General features: G+C 34.2%; 2 protein-coding genes and 1 pseudogene across 2 annotated transcripts; all 3 read right to left on the bottom strand.

Moving 5' to 3' along the window:
• On the bottom strand, positions 1-2,660 carry LOC110424386 (uncharacterized). The gene has a single exon (XM_021438944.2). It carries the CDS (start codon positions 1,745-1,747, stop codon positions 611-613), a length of 1,137 nt encoding a protein of 378 aa, XP_021294619.1. The 5' UTR covers positions 1,748-2,660; the 3' UTR covers positions 1-610.
• A 901-nt stretch (positions 2,661-3,561) lies between these two features.
• Positions 3,562-8,755, bottom strand: LOC110424172 (putative glucose-6-phosphate 1-epimerase). Its single transcript, XM_021438690.1, has 8 exons — positions 8,481-8,755; positions 7,039-7,113; positions 6,440-6,496; positions 6,196-6,356; positions 5,645-5,785; positions 4,962-5,064; positions 4,758-4,857; positions 3,562-3,952 (listed from the first exon to the last, which is right to left on the bottom strand). The coding sequence occupies exons 1-8, from the start codon at positions 8,571-8,573 to the stop codon at positions 3,738-3,740; spliced, it is 945 nt and encodes a 314-aa protein (XP_021294365.1). The 5' UTR covers positions 8,574-8,755; the 3' UTR covers positions 3,562-3,737.
• A 1,756-nt stretch (positions 8,756-10,511) lies between these two features.
• Positions 10,512-11,782, bottom strand: LOC110424174 (fasciclin-like arabinogalactan protein 14 pseudogene; annotated as a pseudogene).
• Positions 11,783-15,213: the final 3,431 nt, after the last annotated feature.

Below are 15,213 nucleotides of genomic sequence, written 5' to 3'. Positions count from 1 at the left end.
AAAAAAAAAAAAGGAACAGAAAATATAAGGTTATAATGTGAATTTACAGCAAATTCCACATGATAACAATTAAATATGATATTTGTTCATAGAAACATTTCAAAGTCCTGGGTAAAATTAGCAAGAATGGTCAAGTGCACATAACTTTTGATATCAAGATTCCGACTGGATTTAAGTTTTGCAAATACATACATTGGAACTTTACATCATGCAATTTTATCTTCCGACTAAGCTAAAGATATTATTCCTGCAAAACTGTTATAAAGGTTTTTCCTAATGGGCTATAAATTACAGAAAAAACTGGGTGAACCAAGATTATGCTAAAGGTACAACAGGGCAACCAAATGTGGGCTTTCTTTTCTCCTTGTCCCTTTTGGTCAGTTGCCAACTTGCCACTAAGTATGGTGTTAGGGATAATACTCTGCCCCCTTCCAATTCATCTTGTAAGGGGCATAGTTTTATCCTAAAGGCAGCACATGGATCAAAATGGCTGCAACAGAGTATCCGATGCATTAATGATACCCAAGAAACATTATTGCTACTTTTGGGAACCTTTGGACCAGAAGTTACGAAATCAATTACTCTGACAGAGTCACAAGTTCCTGAATTGTTATTCCTCGAATGAACGCATATATATCTTCTCAAGCAGTAATGGCCAGTCTTCCCCTAGTCCCTGTGGGTTCAATTCCATCGCAACTTTGAAATCCAGCAAAGAAATAAGTTTGTAGGATATCTGTCCATCTATCCCTTCTAAAGCTCTACTGCTATTTTGCACATGATTATGATGACTTGGCAAGACACCATTAACAAGCTTCCCATACAAATGGTGCTTGAGTGTGTTGTTTTTTCTCAAATTACATCCATGCCGAGTTCCTACTAGCTCAATGCACATCCTAATTAACCTCTTTAAGTAGATATCCAACCCATTGCTCAATATACTGGCACAGTCCATTGACACACCTCCAAGGCCCTCCAATGCAGCTATTTGTTGCATGCGTTCCCTCAGTGCCTCAGAGTCAAGCAATCCACCAGTATCATATGAGTTGGAATATCCACCACTTCTCACAGAAGGCAGCGCCCTTCGGGCCCCAGAAATACTATCAGAAAATAATGATATCCCAAGTGGTGCTTGCAATGAACTTCTAGCACATAACTCCTTTCCATCTTCAACAACCAATGGTTCACTTTTTTCTCTGCGATCTTCAGAAAGAAAACCACCAGCTGATCCTTTTGTTAAAGGTAACATCTCAGGGTTGTGAAGCAGAACATCCCTTCCGTCATCTGCTTTGCCCAAGACTTCTTGATGATGCTGCACCGGCTTCCGTATATCACGACAAGTCAGCTTGCCATTCCCAGAGACAACATTTTCATTAGTAATTATTGATTCATGAAAGGCAGAATCCACCTTGGCATTAAGCCTAGTGGATGCTCTAGATCTTGCTTTCCCAGGCAACAATAGAACATTCCCACTTTGCTGATTCTCATCACCAGTCACCGGCGGTGGAGGGACTTTGGCAAGACAAGCATTTTTCAATATTGAAGAGATTAAGAGATTGTGTAGTCTAACATTCTCTCTCCCAAGAACACGAAAACAGAGCTTATTGAACTCAATTTTGCTTATCTTTAAGTTCAATAGTTTATTCAAATAATGAAAGTATAGCTTCGATCTCTCCGGCCCAAGCCGCTTTATTAACTGAGCTTTCAACTCAATGAGATTGATCCGCAAATGCTGATGTGGCGGTTGCATTGTTCACCGATAAAAATCCATAACCAAATTATTTGACCAAAAATACAGACACGTACACCTTCTTCCAACCCAAAACCCCAACTAAATTAGGGTTTCTTTGCTCCATTTCCAAAAACCCACTTTCCATAACTCTACTAAAGATGTTCCACTAACTCCAGAAAGACCCATAGACACCAATATAAAACGCATCTTTGCAACCAAGAGTAAAGCTCTCACCAAAGCTCAAAGATTTGAACTTGTCCCTCCAAATTCAATCAATCAAAATTCAAATCACAACCCAAAGAAAAAGCCAAACTTTCTATTATATCAACAAAAAAACCTCCTTTATTTTTCTTCACCTATAGATTGGACCACAAAATCCAGGAAAACAAGCTCAACCACATAAAACCTCTTCTTTATTCAATATATAGAAGCTAGCAGCAAAATACCACCCTCAAAAGGCAAACTCTTTTACGTAGATCACAAAATTTAAGAAGTTAGAGTTCATGTGAAATTTTCAGCTATAGCTTGAATTTCACAGGGAGATCGAATACAACAGAGGTTGCAAAGAAAGAGATGTAAGATTCCAGAGAGAGAGAGAGAGAGAGAGAATTTCGAAGGTGAATTTTAGTTGCTCTAACCTGTTTGGAGCTCGAGAAAGTGAAGAAAATTTCCTCCAGATACACAAAAAGAAAAATTCGTTTTGCTATCTTCCTTCATACTCGAGCTTCTTTCTCGTTACATCTTCATTTTCTATTTCTGCGTCTCTCTCTCTCTCTGTCAAGAAAAAATTGTTGCATTGTCAAAGCATTTTTTTCTGCTTTTCTCTTCCAAAAATCTGTTTGGGCTTTCTGGGTTTGCAATCAAAAGATTTTTGCAGATTACCCTATTTGATCAATTTGCTTGTCATTTCATTTTCTTTCTTTCTTTCTTTTTTTATATTATGAGCATTATTTTTTGGGAGGAACGTAGAGATCAATTTCACGTTGGTCTAAGGAACGTGAAAACAACGCTTTATGTTTTGACAGGTGTAACTAATACGTGTTCAGATATTATTGGAGGGTGCTTTGCACGCCCAAAGAGTAGACTCTGACGGAAAATGAGGATATAATAAATATGTGATTACCGATAGCAGATAATTTTTGAACATTGTACTACTCATTATTGGCAATTCCATATCTAACTTCCACCAAACACATCCTTTTTTTTTAATATAAAGAAAAAATTTATTAAAGACAAAAAATAGTACCAATAATATTAGTTTTTGCTAAATCAATTTTCTCGGGGCAAACAACATTGGATAGGATTTAACAAGAAATAATTATGTTAGATTATTCCATGCTTTTCATATTTAATTTATTAGAATCTTGTTCATCCTTGTAGTTCCACAATTCAAGTCATTTAGTATTTTATATCATTATTATTAAATTTTAGCAATGCATAACTTTTCTGCCAATGAAATTTGCATCAAAGAATGTTCAAATAGACTACCTTTCTACCCGAAAGACTGCATAGTTCCCTATGTCTATTAATATCTTCGTTATTCATAATTACAACACAATTTGTTGTTCTAATACTTTTATTAAGTTTCTTAGTTTCCTCCTCACAGTTCCAAAAAGTCATCGACACTTGAAAAATACGAGTTGGTCTGTAATCTCACAAATGATTCTGTTACCAAACCGGAAAGCTCTAATAAATTTGCTCGTACAATTTTCTGAAAATTATTGTGGTATATCAATAAGAGAATGGACCTCAACATGCAACAACAGAGCATTTCCTAGAAACTAAATCTAAAAAATCAATGGACTAGCAATCAAACATCCAAAGAACTTGAATTTGCAAAATTACCATACCCTTTATATGAAATTTTCGGCACCATAGACAATTTTTGCAATTAAAATGCTTTGGCTAGCACCTATTGTGGAGCCAATAGTTTGAGGCCCAATCGGCTGTGCAAATCTGATTGCTGTCTTTAAACTGTACAAAGATATGCCCAAGAAAAAGCCAACATTCAACCACTACTGAATACTCTCCGCGGGTCGAGTTGTCCGCTACAGTAACTGGAAGGAACAGCCGAGAGCTCCTGCCGTCCTCTCCACTCTTCACCAGGTTTCAAGGTGATTGGCTTCTCCACACAAGCAGCCTCTACGCATAGCATATGTTTATACTCATCATCACCGAAATCAGGCATTGCCTTTGCTTTCTTATCCCAGGGATTCCACACAACTGAAAATTATAGGAACCAAATGTAACCGGCAATCTAACCATGATTTACATGCTTATCCAATAATGTAAAAGGAAAGATTAAGTGATACATAGCCAAGTAAGCAGTAAATCTCTTACATGTCCAATCAAAATGTTTTAAAATTAAAAAAAAAAAAAGTAGTCTGCGTTGTTGTAATAAATATAGTATCACGATTGAAGGAGCTACAATGGCACATTTGACTGTGAACTAGAAATACTAGTCAGGTTCAAACATTCATTTGTATCCACACTCCATAACTCCACCAGCATAAAGCTTTCTTAGAATAATACACAACCAGATGAAGATGTTAAGTTAAGAGCAGTTTATATGACACAATTTTTGATGCCCTGCCACTGCATCATATGAAACAACAAGCAGTTGTCCTTTGTTCTACACAATTCAGGTTATGCAAGTAAATTTTTCTCCAAACCACTCTGACAAACTTTGCTTCTAAACAGGGTAAAAGAACAGAACAATTTTGAACGGGAAACCACACTAAAGGTGGATTCATCAGGAGGGAAGGATGTCATGGAGAACAATCCCCTAACATGGCCAATAAAGTTAAAAATGGAGTTTTGGATACTAAATAGATAAACCTCATGCTGTTTGTTACCTTTAGAGGCTCCAATGACTACTATGTCAACTGATTCTAGAGTTGTTAACTTCTAAGATGAAGCATGGATCACAGATAAAATATTCATATCTCCTATAGTAAATACACCTTCACACCACGACTTACATAGTGCTCCAAATTAGTGTAGGAGTATATAGAGACAATAAACTCACCAGCATCTGGAAGTCCATCCTTTCGCAACACAAACGTACGTTTCCTTTCATGGTCCAGGATGGCAATTTTTGTAGGTGTACTAAGATATACTTTATCCACCTTTTTCATCAACAAGAACAGTAATCATAAAACAATAAATACAAATTAGAATAAAAAAAAATACAGGAAAAGCATAAGTCTGCTTATGAAAAGTTGACACTAACTTCTGACTCAAACGTTATTGCATCCCCTTGTTCAGTGAATCGCTCTTTGTTCTTCAGGTTATCCAAATAATCCAGTGTCTCTAGGCCTTCCACTCGCACTTCACTAAATAAAAGTAAATCGAAAAAGAATTGTAAAGAACACAGAATGAGTATGTCCTAGCAATGTATCATAATACTAACATCTAGAACAGAGCTTTTTCATTCCATCTGTAATATAAACATTTTATTAAAAGGTGAACCGAATAGAAATTGCTTCTAATCATAACTATAATCTTACTCTACAATATTTCAAGATCAAACAAATCATCATTTGTTGCAAGAATATTTAGAAAATCTATGTGCAATAACAAAGCAAATCCATTTACCTAGCATGCACAAGACTGTAACATGCATAAGTTTTAATCATATGTGTCAGTAAACTACTTATGCTCAGTGACTAAGTTATGTCACAACTTTGATCTCATATTTATACTCCAGCTTTTGACAGTCCGAGGCTATAGGGTGATTTCTTCATAGAATGTTCACCAGAGATTGCATCTCACACTGCTTTCAACTCTTTAGAAAAAGGTAGCCAGCATTGTAACTAAAACTGAAACTAACAAAATTACAGATACATAATTCTGTGTTTAAATGCAGATTCCCATGAGTAAAAACCACACAATAGCAAGATACATATATTAAACCTGATATCAGTGACGAAGAAGTAGGTGTGATAGGCAAATGTAAATGTAAACGGCTTTCCATCAGTGTTTGTATTTCGAATGCGGGATGTCAACATCAAATCACCTCCAGGTCCCAGAGCTACCCTTAACCGACACTCATACCTGCATATAATTGCATATTCCTTAATCCAAATTATAGGACTTCAGTATCAGTCTCACACACACAAGTAATGCTTTAAATGTACAAAACACATTCATAGACAAGTGATGCACAAATGTAATCAGTTAACCCATAAATCTACAGACAGAACACATTTATGATTAATTTTAACACTAGATACATCTTAGCTCCAAAACAACAGACAACCTAATGCCATAATTAGAAAATTCCTTTTACGGTGAAAAAAGGAAATTTTATACAGGAAATAAACAGCATTAAAATCTGGTCCAGACAGTCGTTTAACAATTATTACATGCCAGTTTAACAACTTTGCTTAAAGAGGAGCATTGAAATTGAAATGCCAATTTAAGAAATGCGTTAAATAAATCAAAATTCATATTGAGTAATGCACCTGTGAGGCCAGATCTTCACATCTTCTTCAGAAGGCCTGAGGATTAAGTCAATGAAGGCCCTGTGAGAAGTATTTGATGGAAATGGTGGGGGATCGGGATCAACACTCCACAATCGATTCCTTGCAAATCCATGTTGCTCAAGAGAACCATTATTTCCAAACTGCGTATGGCAAACAATTGACCTTGGAAACAAAAATATAAAAAATGGCAAAAACAAATAGCTAAAAGCATTAAAGCACGTACTTGAGGAAAACAGATTGGTATACCTCCACGAATTGCCTTAGGAGGCTTAAACGTAGTCTGCAGAAAGCACAAATTATTAATTGAGAAAGCATTCATAAATATTTAGCAAATCCGTTCAAATTGCTAGTTTTCTTCCTGCATAAAATCCAAATACATCAACCATTTCAATTAAAGATTCTTCTGTACTTTATGAAAATAAAAAAACGTTATCCTTATCGAAAGGTCAGTATAACTGACAGTCATTTTGACACTCCTCTCCTTCTGAAACTATCTAAGAACTCGTATTGTCAAAAGTGCTTTCTAAGCACCAACCTCTTAACCAAGAAGTAGCGTTAAGTGTTAATCAAACACCCAAGAAAATACTATAACTTGTAAGTGATTAATCATCGCACTGCACGATTAATGGGGCATTTAGTAGCATGTGGTTGCCTAATAAGTGGGATAAGACGATATCACCACTGCCACCACCAATGTGGTAAATTCATTTCATGAACTATTACATGCACATTTTAAGACTATCTCTAATGATGAACGGTAGATCATTAATAACTGGTGAAGAGGTAACTTGAATGCATTAAATTCTTAAGCTAAACAGATACCTTACTACTAAGGAAAAGCAGCTCTTCTCCATGTTCATTCTTCCAAGAAGTGACTTGACCTCCATACAGATACACCTATTTAAGAAAAAAAAATGGAAAAAGCAGAATGAACACAAGAAACTGATTTGTTTCCCAAGCATATTTTAATTTTTTCAGGTTTAAAAAAGAAGAAGAAGACGAAGAGGGAAGAAAGAATAAATTGCACTAGATAAGTGGCACTCATGACTTCCTCAGTTCATGAAATAGGATTTCAAGGATACTATTTCCACTTTAATGTACGTTTAATATAAGAAAAATCAATCAATAAAATTGTACATACTCAAACAAACCAATTAATGTTCAGAGTGATATTAATCATTAGCAAAAAATTGATGAGGTGCCATGATCTGCGGGATACCAAAATGGATCACATCTATACACCCATGATGGAGTTCGAAAAACTACACAAGTGGATTTAATTGATCATCACGTGTCCATTTAGCTACATATGTTAACTTATTATTTATCATTCTATAGGAACGTGGTAAGCATATTAACTCACTTGTGGACGTTTAAAACTCTCCCATTCGTGTATAGAAAATAATAGTCTTACTAACATTGCCATCATGACTTACCATTAAAAGAAATCACGCATGCACAACTGCATGCCAGAGTACACTAACAACAAGAAAGATAGGTGTTCTAAAACATCTTCTATACATGGCATAAACTCTTTCCACTTTAAAACATATCTCAAGTTTGTTCATGTGCCAAACAACCTTACAAGTACTTGTTCCATAAACACTCTTGAGTATTCACGTAAACTAATAATTTCTCCCACCATCTCCACAAAATGTTCGAGAGGGAAAGTTTTCGCAAATTAAAACGTGATACAATTAGTAATCATGTCCTTAAAACTGCAGCTCAAGTTTGGTTTCACAAGAATTTGTCATACAATTTTATGGAATTGGTTAAAACACTTTGGCTTCCTTTCACTCTCACGCACATGCAAAAGTTTGGTTTCACAACAATCTTCTCCAGATATCTTCTTGATCTTCTTTGCACTATAAAACACCTTAGGTCTGTTTACCACTACGACAAGAGAAATCTTGATGAATTCTTCCTTAATCTAAATTAAATGCAAACTTAACGAATCATCACAAGATTTATTAAGCAAAACGGTTACAAGATTAAATCATCAGAGTTCCATAATACAGCAACCTAAGATAATCGCAAGATCTAAATCGATAATTCAATAATCAACTAAACAAAATCACGCAAAACTCTTCAAAGAAACGATAATATTTCACAATGTGGCTAACATGTTAAGGCAGGCTCGAAGATTTCGAACGAAAATCACAACAATCATTTCGTTTCAAGAACAGAGACAAGAATGATCCGATAACAAAACGCAAACGAGAGATCAGATAAAAAAAAAAGAAAGACAGAATGAAAGGGAAAACCTCAGCAGAGCAACCGCGAATCTCCCTTAAAATGACCTTGTCGAGGCCATTGACACCTTTACAGTGCTCGACATGCACTTTCTCTGCAGACATCTAAGGAATTCTTTGAATATCTATCTTGAGATCGAATCGTCCTTCCAAATGAGAAAGAGAAAGGAAGAGGAGAGAGAAGGACAGAAAGAGAAAGACAGAGAGAGAGAGAGAGAGAGCGAGAAGAGTATTTTGGAGGATTTTCGGAGGGGTCTACAACTAAATAAGGAATATCAGATTATGAGAAAGCCCTTACCATTTTCTGTCTATCTACTCGTACTAAAGTTTTTAATTTATTTTATTTTAATCCGTTTCCATTATCCCTGTTTTTCTGGTAAGTTTTATTTTCATTCGGTTTTTCCTTAGTTAGGAAATGACGGTGCCTGCATGCGTTACCTTGACGTGTATATGTATATTCCTGATTACAACCTATGGATTTTTTTTCCTAATATATATTTGTTCATTCGCTCTCCTTTTATCCATGTGAATTATTTGCTTTGTGAAAAAGCCACGTCATCTTGATTTAAAAAGGGTAACCTTATCTTCTCCAAATAGGTATAGGATCTGTCCTTCCTTTTTTGTTATTAAATTCAAAAGGGTTATATTAAGCCCAATTTATCTACTCAATTTTATTTTTATTTTTAAAACAAAAGTCATAATGTCATGAAGATTATATACCAACAATACATGTGGACAAGAAAATTGAAGCATAAAAAGATGGTTAAAAATGCATTTTACTCCAAAGTCTACCTCTACTATATATGTAAATTACATATAAGAATAAAAATTATAATTGAACACATTTAACATATACAAATACCACATAATTAATGCATTTAATTATATATTATTAATAAATACATTAAATAATCGGGCTAAGTGTATAGTAATTTGAAAAAAAAGAAACACCTAAAATGATATTTAAATTTGAGATTTATAACCTTTCATGTAATTAACTTATCCTTTATATTAACCTTTTCGAGGTTCAAGTTGTTTGCACCAAAAAAATACATGCTTTTGCCATCTATATCTTATATGTTTGTTTTGTTTTCATTCAACTTATAAAACTTGAGAGCATTACGTAATTTTTTTTTATATAATTGGATATAAAATTGAATTTGCAAAATGCATGCAGATCATTTTTTTAATATGCATCTTGAATTTATATAATTTTTTTAACTCATTAAAAACATATTTTCAATGTAGTTGGAACTTGTTTACATTTAACAATTTCTTACGCGTTTGGCATTGCACACTTGAAATATATAATATTGCAATTAGTTTGCAAAAACAGTAGGACATAAAAAGGTGAATAAGAAAGCTTAATATGCTTTAATTTGAAGAAATAACAATATTTAAATTATATTAACTCATCGATCAAAAGATTCAATTCGTGATGTAGTTATTAGAAGTTCAAATTGTGAAAATAAAAATTCATTCTGAAATTGAATTTTGAAATAAATGATGTGAAACTTAATAAAATGAAAAAGAATTACTTCTTATTAGGTAATCTAAGATTGTACATGTAGGGAAAAACCTCAATCAAAATATTCAGAAACAAGTGAACCCAATTTTTCATCATCAATTTTGTGTCTCTTTGTGACAGTGCACCATGAGGGGGTTGATGTGCATGGAATTCTTGAAAATTAGAAATTATGAGGGTTAGGAACGATGTGCTTTTTGTTGTCCTAAAACAGTGGCAACAGCCACGCGAAAAGGTTTATGAAGTATAGTTTATGATACACCAAGCGTTGGGGTATAGTCGTATAGAGAAAATATAAAGATCAGCTTGGACTCACCAGAATTACATGGTGAACATTGCCTGAACATGTTTCTCTTATTAAGGTTTAATAATTTCAAACTAGCTTTCGGTATTTTTTTTGGTTGAGTCTTAGAAATCAGTATTCTGTAATATCAACATTATCCTTTTCATTAAATCAACTCGTTATGTTTGTCAGGTTCTGTCAACCAGAATCCCATGTTATAAGAATATGTCTCACTTGCGTATGCCTAATCCTTGATTGCAACTTTTGGGGTCCTTCTCAAGAATCAAGATTTGACCCTCTATTTCTTACCATGGAATCATCAGGCTAAAGCGAAGAAAGCAATTGATTAATTTGACCTAAATTGAGATTTGAGGAGTCGCATACCAATTAATTCCCAGGCATTTATTTCTTAAAAAGGCACTTCTGAAGCTATTCTTCTACAGTTGCAACTCAAAAAAGTTGGAAACAAAAGCCTGCATATATCAGCTTTAGGAAAAATCGGAACATCTCATTACGGTAGGCGAGTATAACCCAAAACTTCGAATATGAAAAGAACCCAAGCTTTCCTTTTCTTCATATCTGTCAAATCATGGTAAGCAGGAACCAAGCAGAAGTGAACATCATTAGGATGGCGGCAAGATAATTCCCAGAAGTTACAGACACAGAAGAACTATTATTATCAGCTTCATCTGAATCTGGTCCATCTGCGACTGGATTAGATGCTGATTCTGCAGGAGTATCAGCGGCCGGTGCCTTGGCGACAGAGGGTGCAGTAGCATTGCTCGGGTTAGGCGGGGATGCAGCGGGAGAAGCTGCATCAGGCGGTGGTGAAGCTTTTCCAGGTGGAGATTTCTTAGGACTTGGAGCTGGTGCTAGGACCTTCCTTGGTGGGGAAGCAGCAGGAGGATGTGGTTTAGTAGTTGGGGAACTTGCAGGTGCTTGCGCAGGGGGGGAAGATGGGGTAGTTGAATTTGAGGGCACGTTTATAATATTGCTGATTTGTAATACTGAAATGTTATACGGTTGAGAAGCAACCGGCTTAATAAAGATGGAGTCGAGGTTAGAACCTGAAACTGCAGATCCAAAAGCCACCCCACCATTGCCCACGTGACCCACATTCAGGAAACCTTGTTGGTTTTGGGCTTGCCCGCTTTGCTGGTAAAGCGTCGTGAGGGTTAATGTTGTTTTATTCTGTAGGTTCTTGAGCTTTTCTGCATCGAAATAATCGAGTATCACATGCACGCTCAAGGTCTTCTTCATTGCATCTGGCGATTGACCAGAAACTTCGGACATGTTACCATTGGCGACCACCAGGACAGTCACGGTTTGCTTGCTGTTGATTTGATCCGCAACTCCGGTGTGAATCAAATAGTTGTTGAATGTGCTGAAATCGGAGAACTGGCTGAGGATTTGAGTGATGTTAAACGCATCTGCTGCAGGTAAGAGAAGGAAAAGGGAAAAGAAGAGAGCAACTACTGGAGAAGAAACGGGCGACATTTCTTAACAAATGAGGCTACACTACGGACAAGGGTCAGAGCCATAAGGTTTTATATTAGAACATGTGGATTCAAATTGAAGTCTATATTTGTAGGATTGAGTTTATTCCGCCAAATGAGTGGGAACTTTCTGTTGGTCAGAGAACGAAAGAGCAGATAGTGGAGGTTCCTTCAATTTGTAAAGCCAGATGCCAATTCCACACCATGTTTGAAACTTGCACTTCTAAATATAGTAAATTTTGAACTTTATGAGAAGACTGTCAGATGTTCCTCATCCCTGAAACCCTTAAACTTGATATACAGAGATCCTGTCTCCTAGCTTAATAGTCTACTGCATGTGGCTCTCCATTTTATTGGATGTCATACTTTATCATGCATGGTCAATGCAACTAGATTGTAACTGTAACATAATTTTATGATATGTTAATCAATATCTACAATAATTATACAACATTTAATCAATAATTAGTACTTTTTCCTCTCTTTTTTTTTGCTCTTATTTGCTGAAAAAAGGTACGGACATTTCTATTTCCAAATGTGAATTTGCAGTATGTTATTATATTCAACTTGCCATAGCCCCCCTATCAGCATAATTCCAACCAAATAAACACGCCCTAATATTCTCTGCCGAAGTGTGATGGATACTCCAAAGACTCCAACTCTATAGGTAAAGGCCAGCCAGTGGCTATCACCATCTCGCACAACACCATCAGCTGCAGCAGGGCCAGAACAACCTGCTGCATTTCCATCAACACTCCTCTTCACAAACCCCTTGTCTGGTCTGTTCCAGCCGATTCAAAATTCCTTTCTTAAACGAGTTGAGGGCTTATGCAGAGCCATAAAGGCTTCGTGCGCGGGATGAGTGAAAAAGTTTATGGGTGTGTTTCAACCAGACTGGCTCTCATTGAATAAAATCATAACTATTGATGCAAATTGAATTTAGATAAAATTTAAAAAACCAGTAAAGTTGATTTCAAGGTAAATCTTTCAATAAATACTATTTTTAAGATTTATTTAATCTCCATCACTCGATATGTAAAAGAGAATAATACAAATAGTGTTACAGATGCAATAAAGCCAATATATAATTTCGTTTTACACTTTATAAGAGTAGACCGTTAGATATACTTAAGGGTTTATAAAATTATTCGACTTTAAAGCCTACTTTCTACAGTAAGTAGATTACAAAGAATTTGAACACTTTTGTAGTTGATGAGAATTTAAGTGTTTATATTAAATTTCAAAACACAACACTTCTCTTACTCTTGATTTTTAGGCTCTTATTTTGTTTTTGTTTTAATGTATCAAAATGGTTGACAACAAAACCTTTATATAAGCTTGCAAGTGTCTCTTCTTCAAGGATACAACCTTTTCATTAAGACACTATTTTGTCTGAAAAATATTTTTACATTTTATAAAACATAACATTTGGATAAAAGTATTATTTTAATAATCAGCTTATAAGGGAACAACCATTCATTTTATAAAATATAACTTTTGAACTATAATTTGAAGTAATAACTTTTCATATTTAAACTTTTAAATTGTAATATTTTTCTAATTTGTCTCATAACCTTTAAATGTCATTTTATCAAGAGACATCACCCATTCACATAAAAACCTACTTACAATCCAATAGTCACACTATGTCACTTTATGTGACATAACTTTTGAATTAAAATAATTTTTTATTTTAAAAATACACCAACAAAGGCTATATCAAAAAGTTTTAATAAATTGTACACATTAACTTATATGTTGAGCTGCATGCATACTAATAAAACAATAAAGATTTTTTAAATTTGTCTTTTATTGCGAGCTTTGAGATTAATTCGAAGAATTTTCTCAAGACTTTAAATCAATGAGCTAGTAAGCTAGAATTAGTATCAACAAGCTTGTAAGCTAGACTTTTGTATAAAATCTGTTAGAACAGCTCAAAGTTAGAATTCAAATCCTCAGTCCCCATTTCCTACCTCATCTTGTATCAACTCATAAAATGTCATGTATCTATTTTTTTTTAATTTCTAATTAATACATATTGAATTTTAATTTTTTCTTTTTTTTTCTCATATTTCCTCATTCTCTCCCACAAAAGGATTACTAGTTTAATTTTTTTTCCTTACTTTCTCTTTCATCTTTTTTGTCTCTCTTAAAAAAAAATTGTTAATGCAATAACTTGCTTGACTAAATTATACATACCAGGCAGCTTAAAGGAATATTCGGTAAATACTCCAACATAACCTTGCTCTATTAAGCCACATCTGATTTCAACAGAATTCAAACTCGTTATTAAAAGGAGATCAATGCCCTTTATTCGTAGTAAAGCGCCGAGCATGCATACCCATGAAATTAAAACAGAAATTGAAACAAAAACTTCACATTACACTTTATTTAAGACCAACTCTTAGTACAAATCCAAGTCCAAAAGCCCTTTAAACTAGATTCATGGACCACTATAATACCCGGATTCAGGACTAGCTCCAATCCCGAGAGGTGCATAATATTTAAATTAAATTCAACACGTCTTTACTTAAAAGAATATTGTTGAGTATCATCATTAGTAGAATTTTATTGTTATTGATTTGAGTATTGTAAGATAATTTCCTTTTTTTTTTAAATATCTTTTCATATCTTATTTATCTAAAATTATAAAATTTGTTATATATTACTATTTATTAGTATAAATTAAAATATTAAAATTAAATAAAATATAATTTTACATTGTAAAATTGAATTTTAACTAAAAAATATTGATTGATTTGTAATACTATCTTCTTCTTTCAACATCATAAAGGAGCAATCATCATTGTTTCCCACTATATCCTAACGTCTCAATCTCTCAATTTGACAATGTTTCAAAAAAAAAAATAACATGAAAGTTTAAGTAATAAGTAGAGCAGAAAGAAGGCTGTATTCTTCATGCTATCTTTCCACCCTCCTTACATGACAAACATTTGAAGATATGATTTTTGTAATTTTCATTAGTCTCTCCCTCCATATCAATAGGTTCAATATTTTATTTATTTAATTAAAATCATGATAAAGTGGCTTTTGATAAAATTACCATGAAGTTATAATCATCATAATACGTATTAGATTCATGAAAAACTTGTTATAATTTTTTTTAAAAATGTCGATAACAATATTTTGTTGTATTATTTTTTGAAAACTCACAAATGATATATAAATAATATATTCTTTTATATATTTTATTAATAATTAAACCATCTGATTTTAGCTCCACCAATTCAACATTCATAACTAGCCCACAAAGCTGGCAATTGGTATCACGTGCTAGGTCTTGCATTGTTGCACAAATCGACATTGATCGTGTATTAGACCCACATAAACAGCCATGATTTGACTTGGTGGGTGTCTAAAGATAGCTCACTATTTGCTTGGGAATGTTGGCTTTCATTAAAATCATGATCCAATGATCAA

This window comes from Theobroma umbraticum, unplaced genomic scaffold (assembly GCF_002168275.2).
Source record: "Theobroma umbraticum cultivar Fairchild unplaced genomic scaffold, ASM216827v3 scaffold_204.0, whole genome shotgun sequence".
NCBI classification, from domain to species: Eukaryota; Viridiplantae; Streptophyta; class Magnoliopsida; order Malvales; family Malvaceae; genus Theobroma; species Theobroma umbraticum.
The sequence above is the reverse complement of the archived record's forward strand: the minus strand, read 5'-3'. Positions and strand labels throughout refer to the sequence as shown.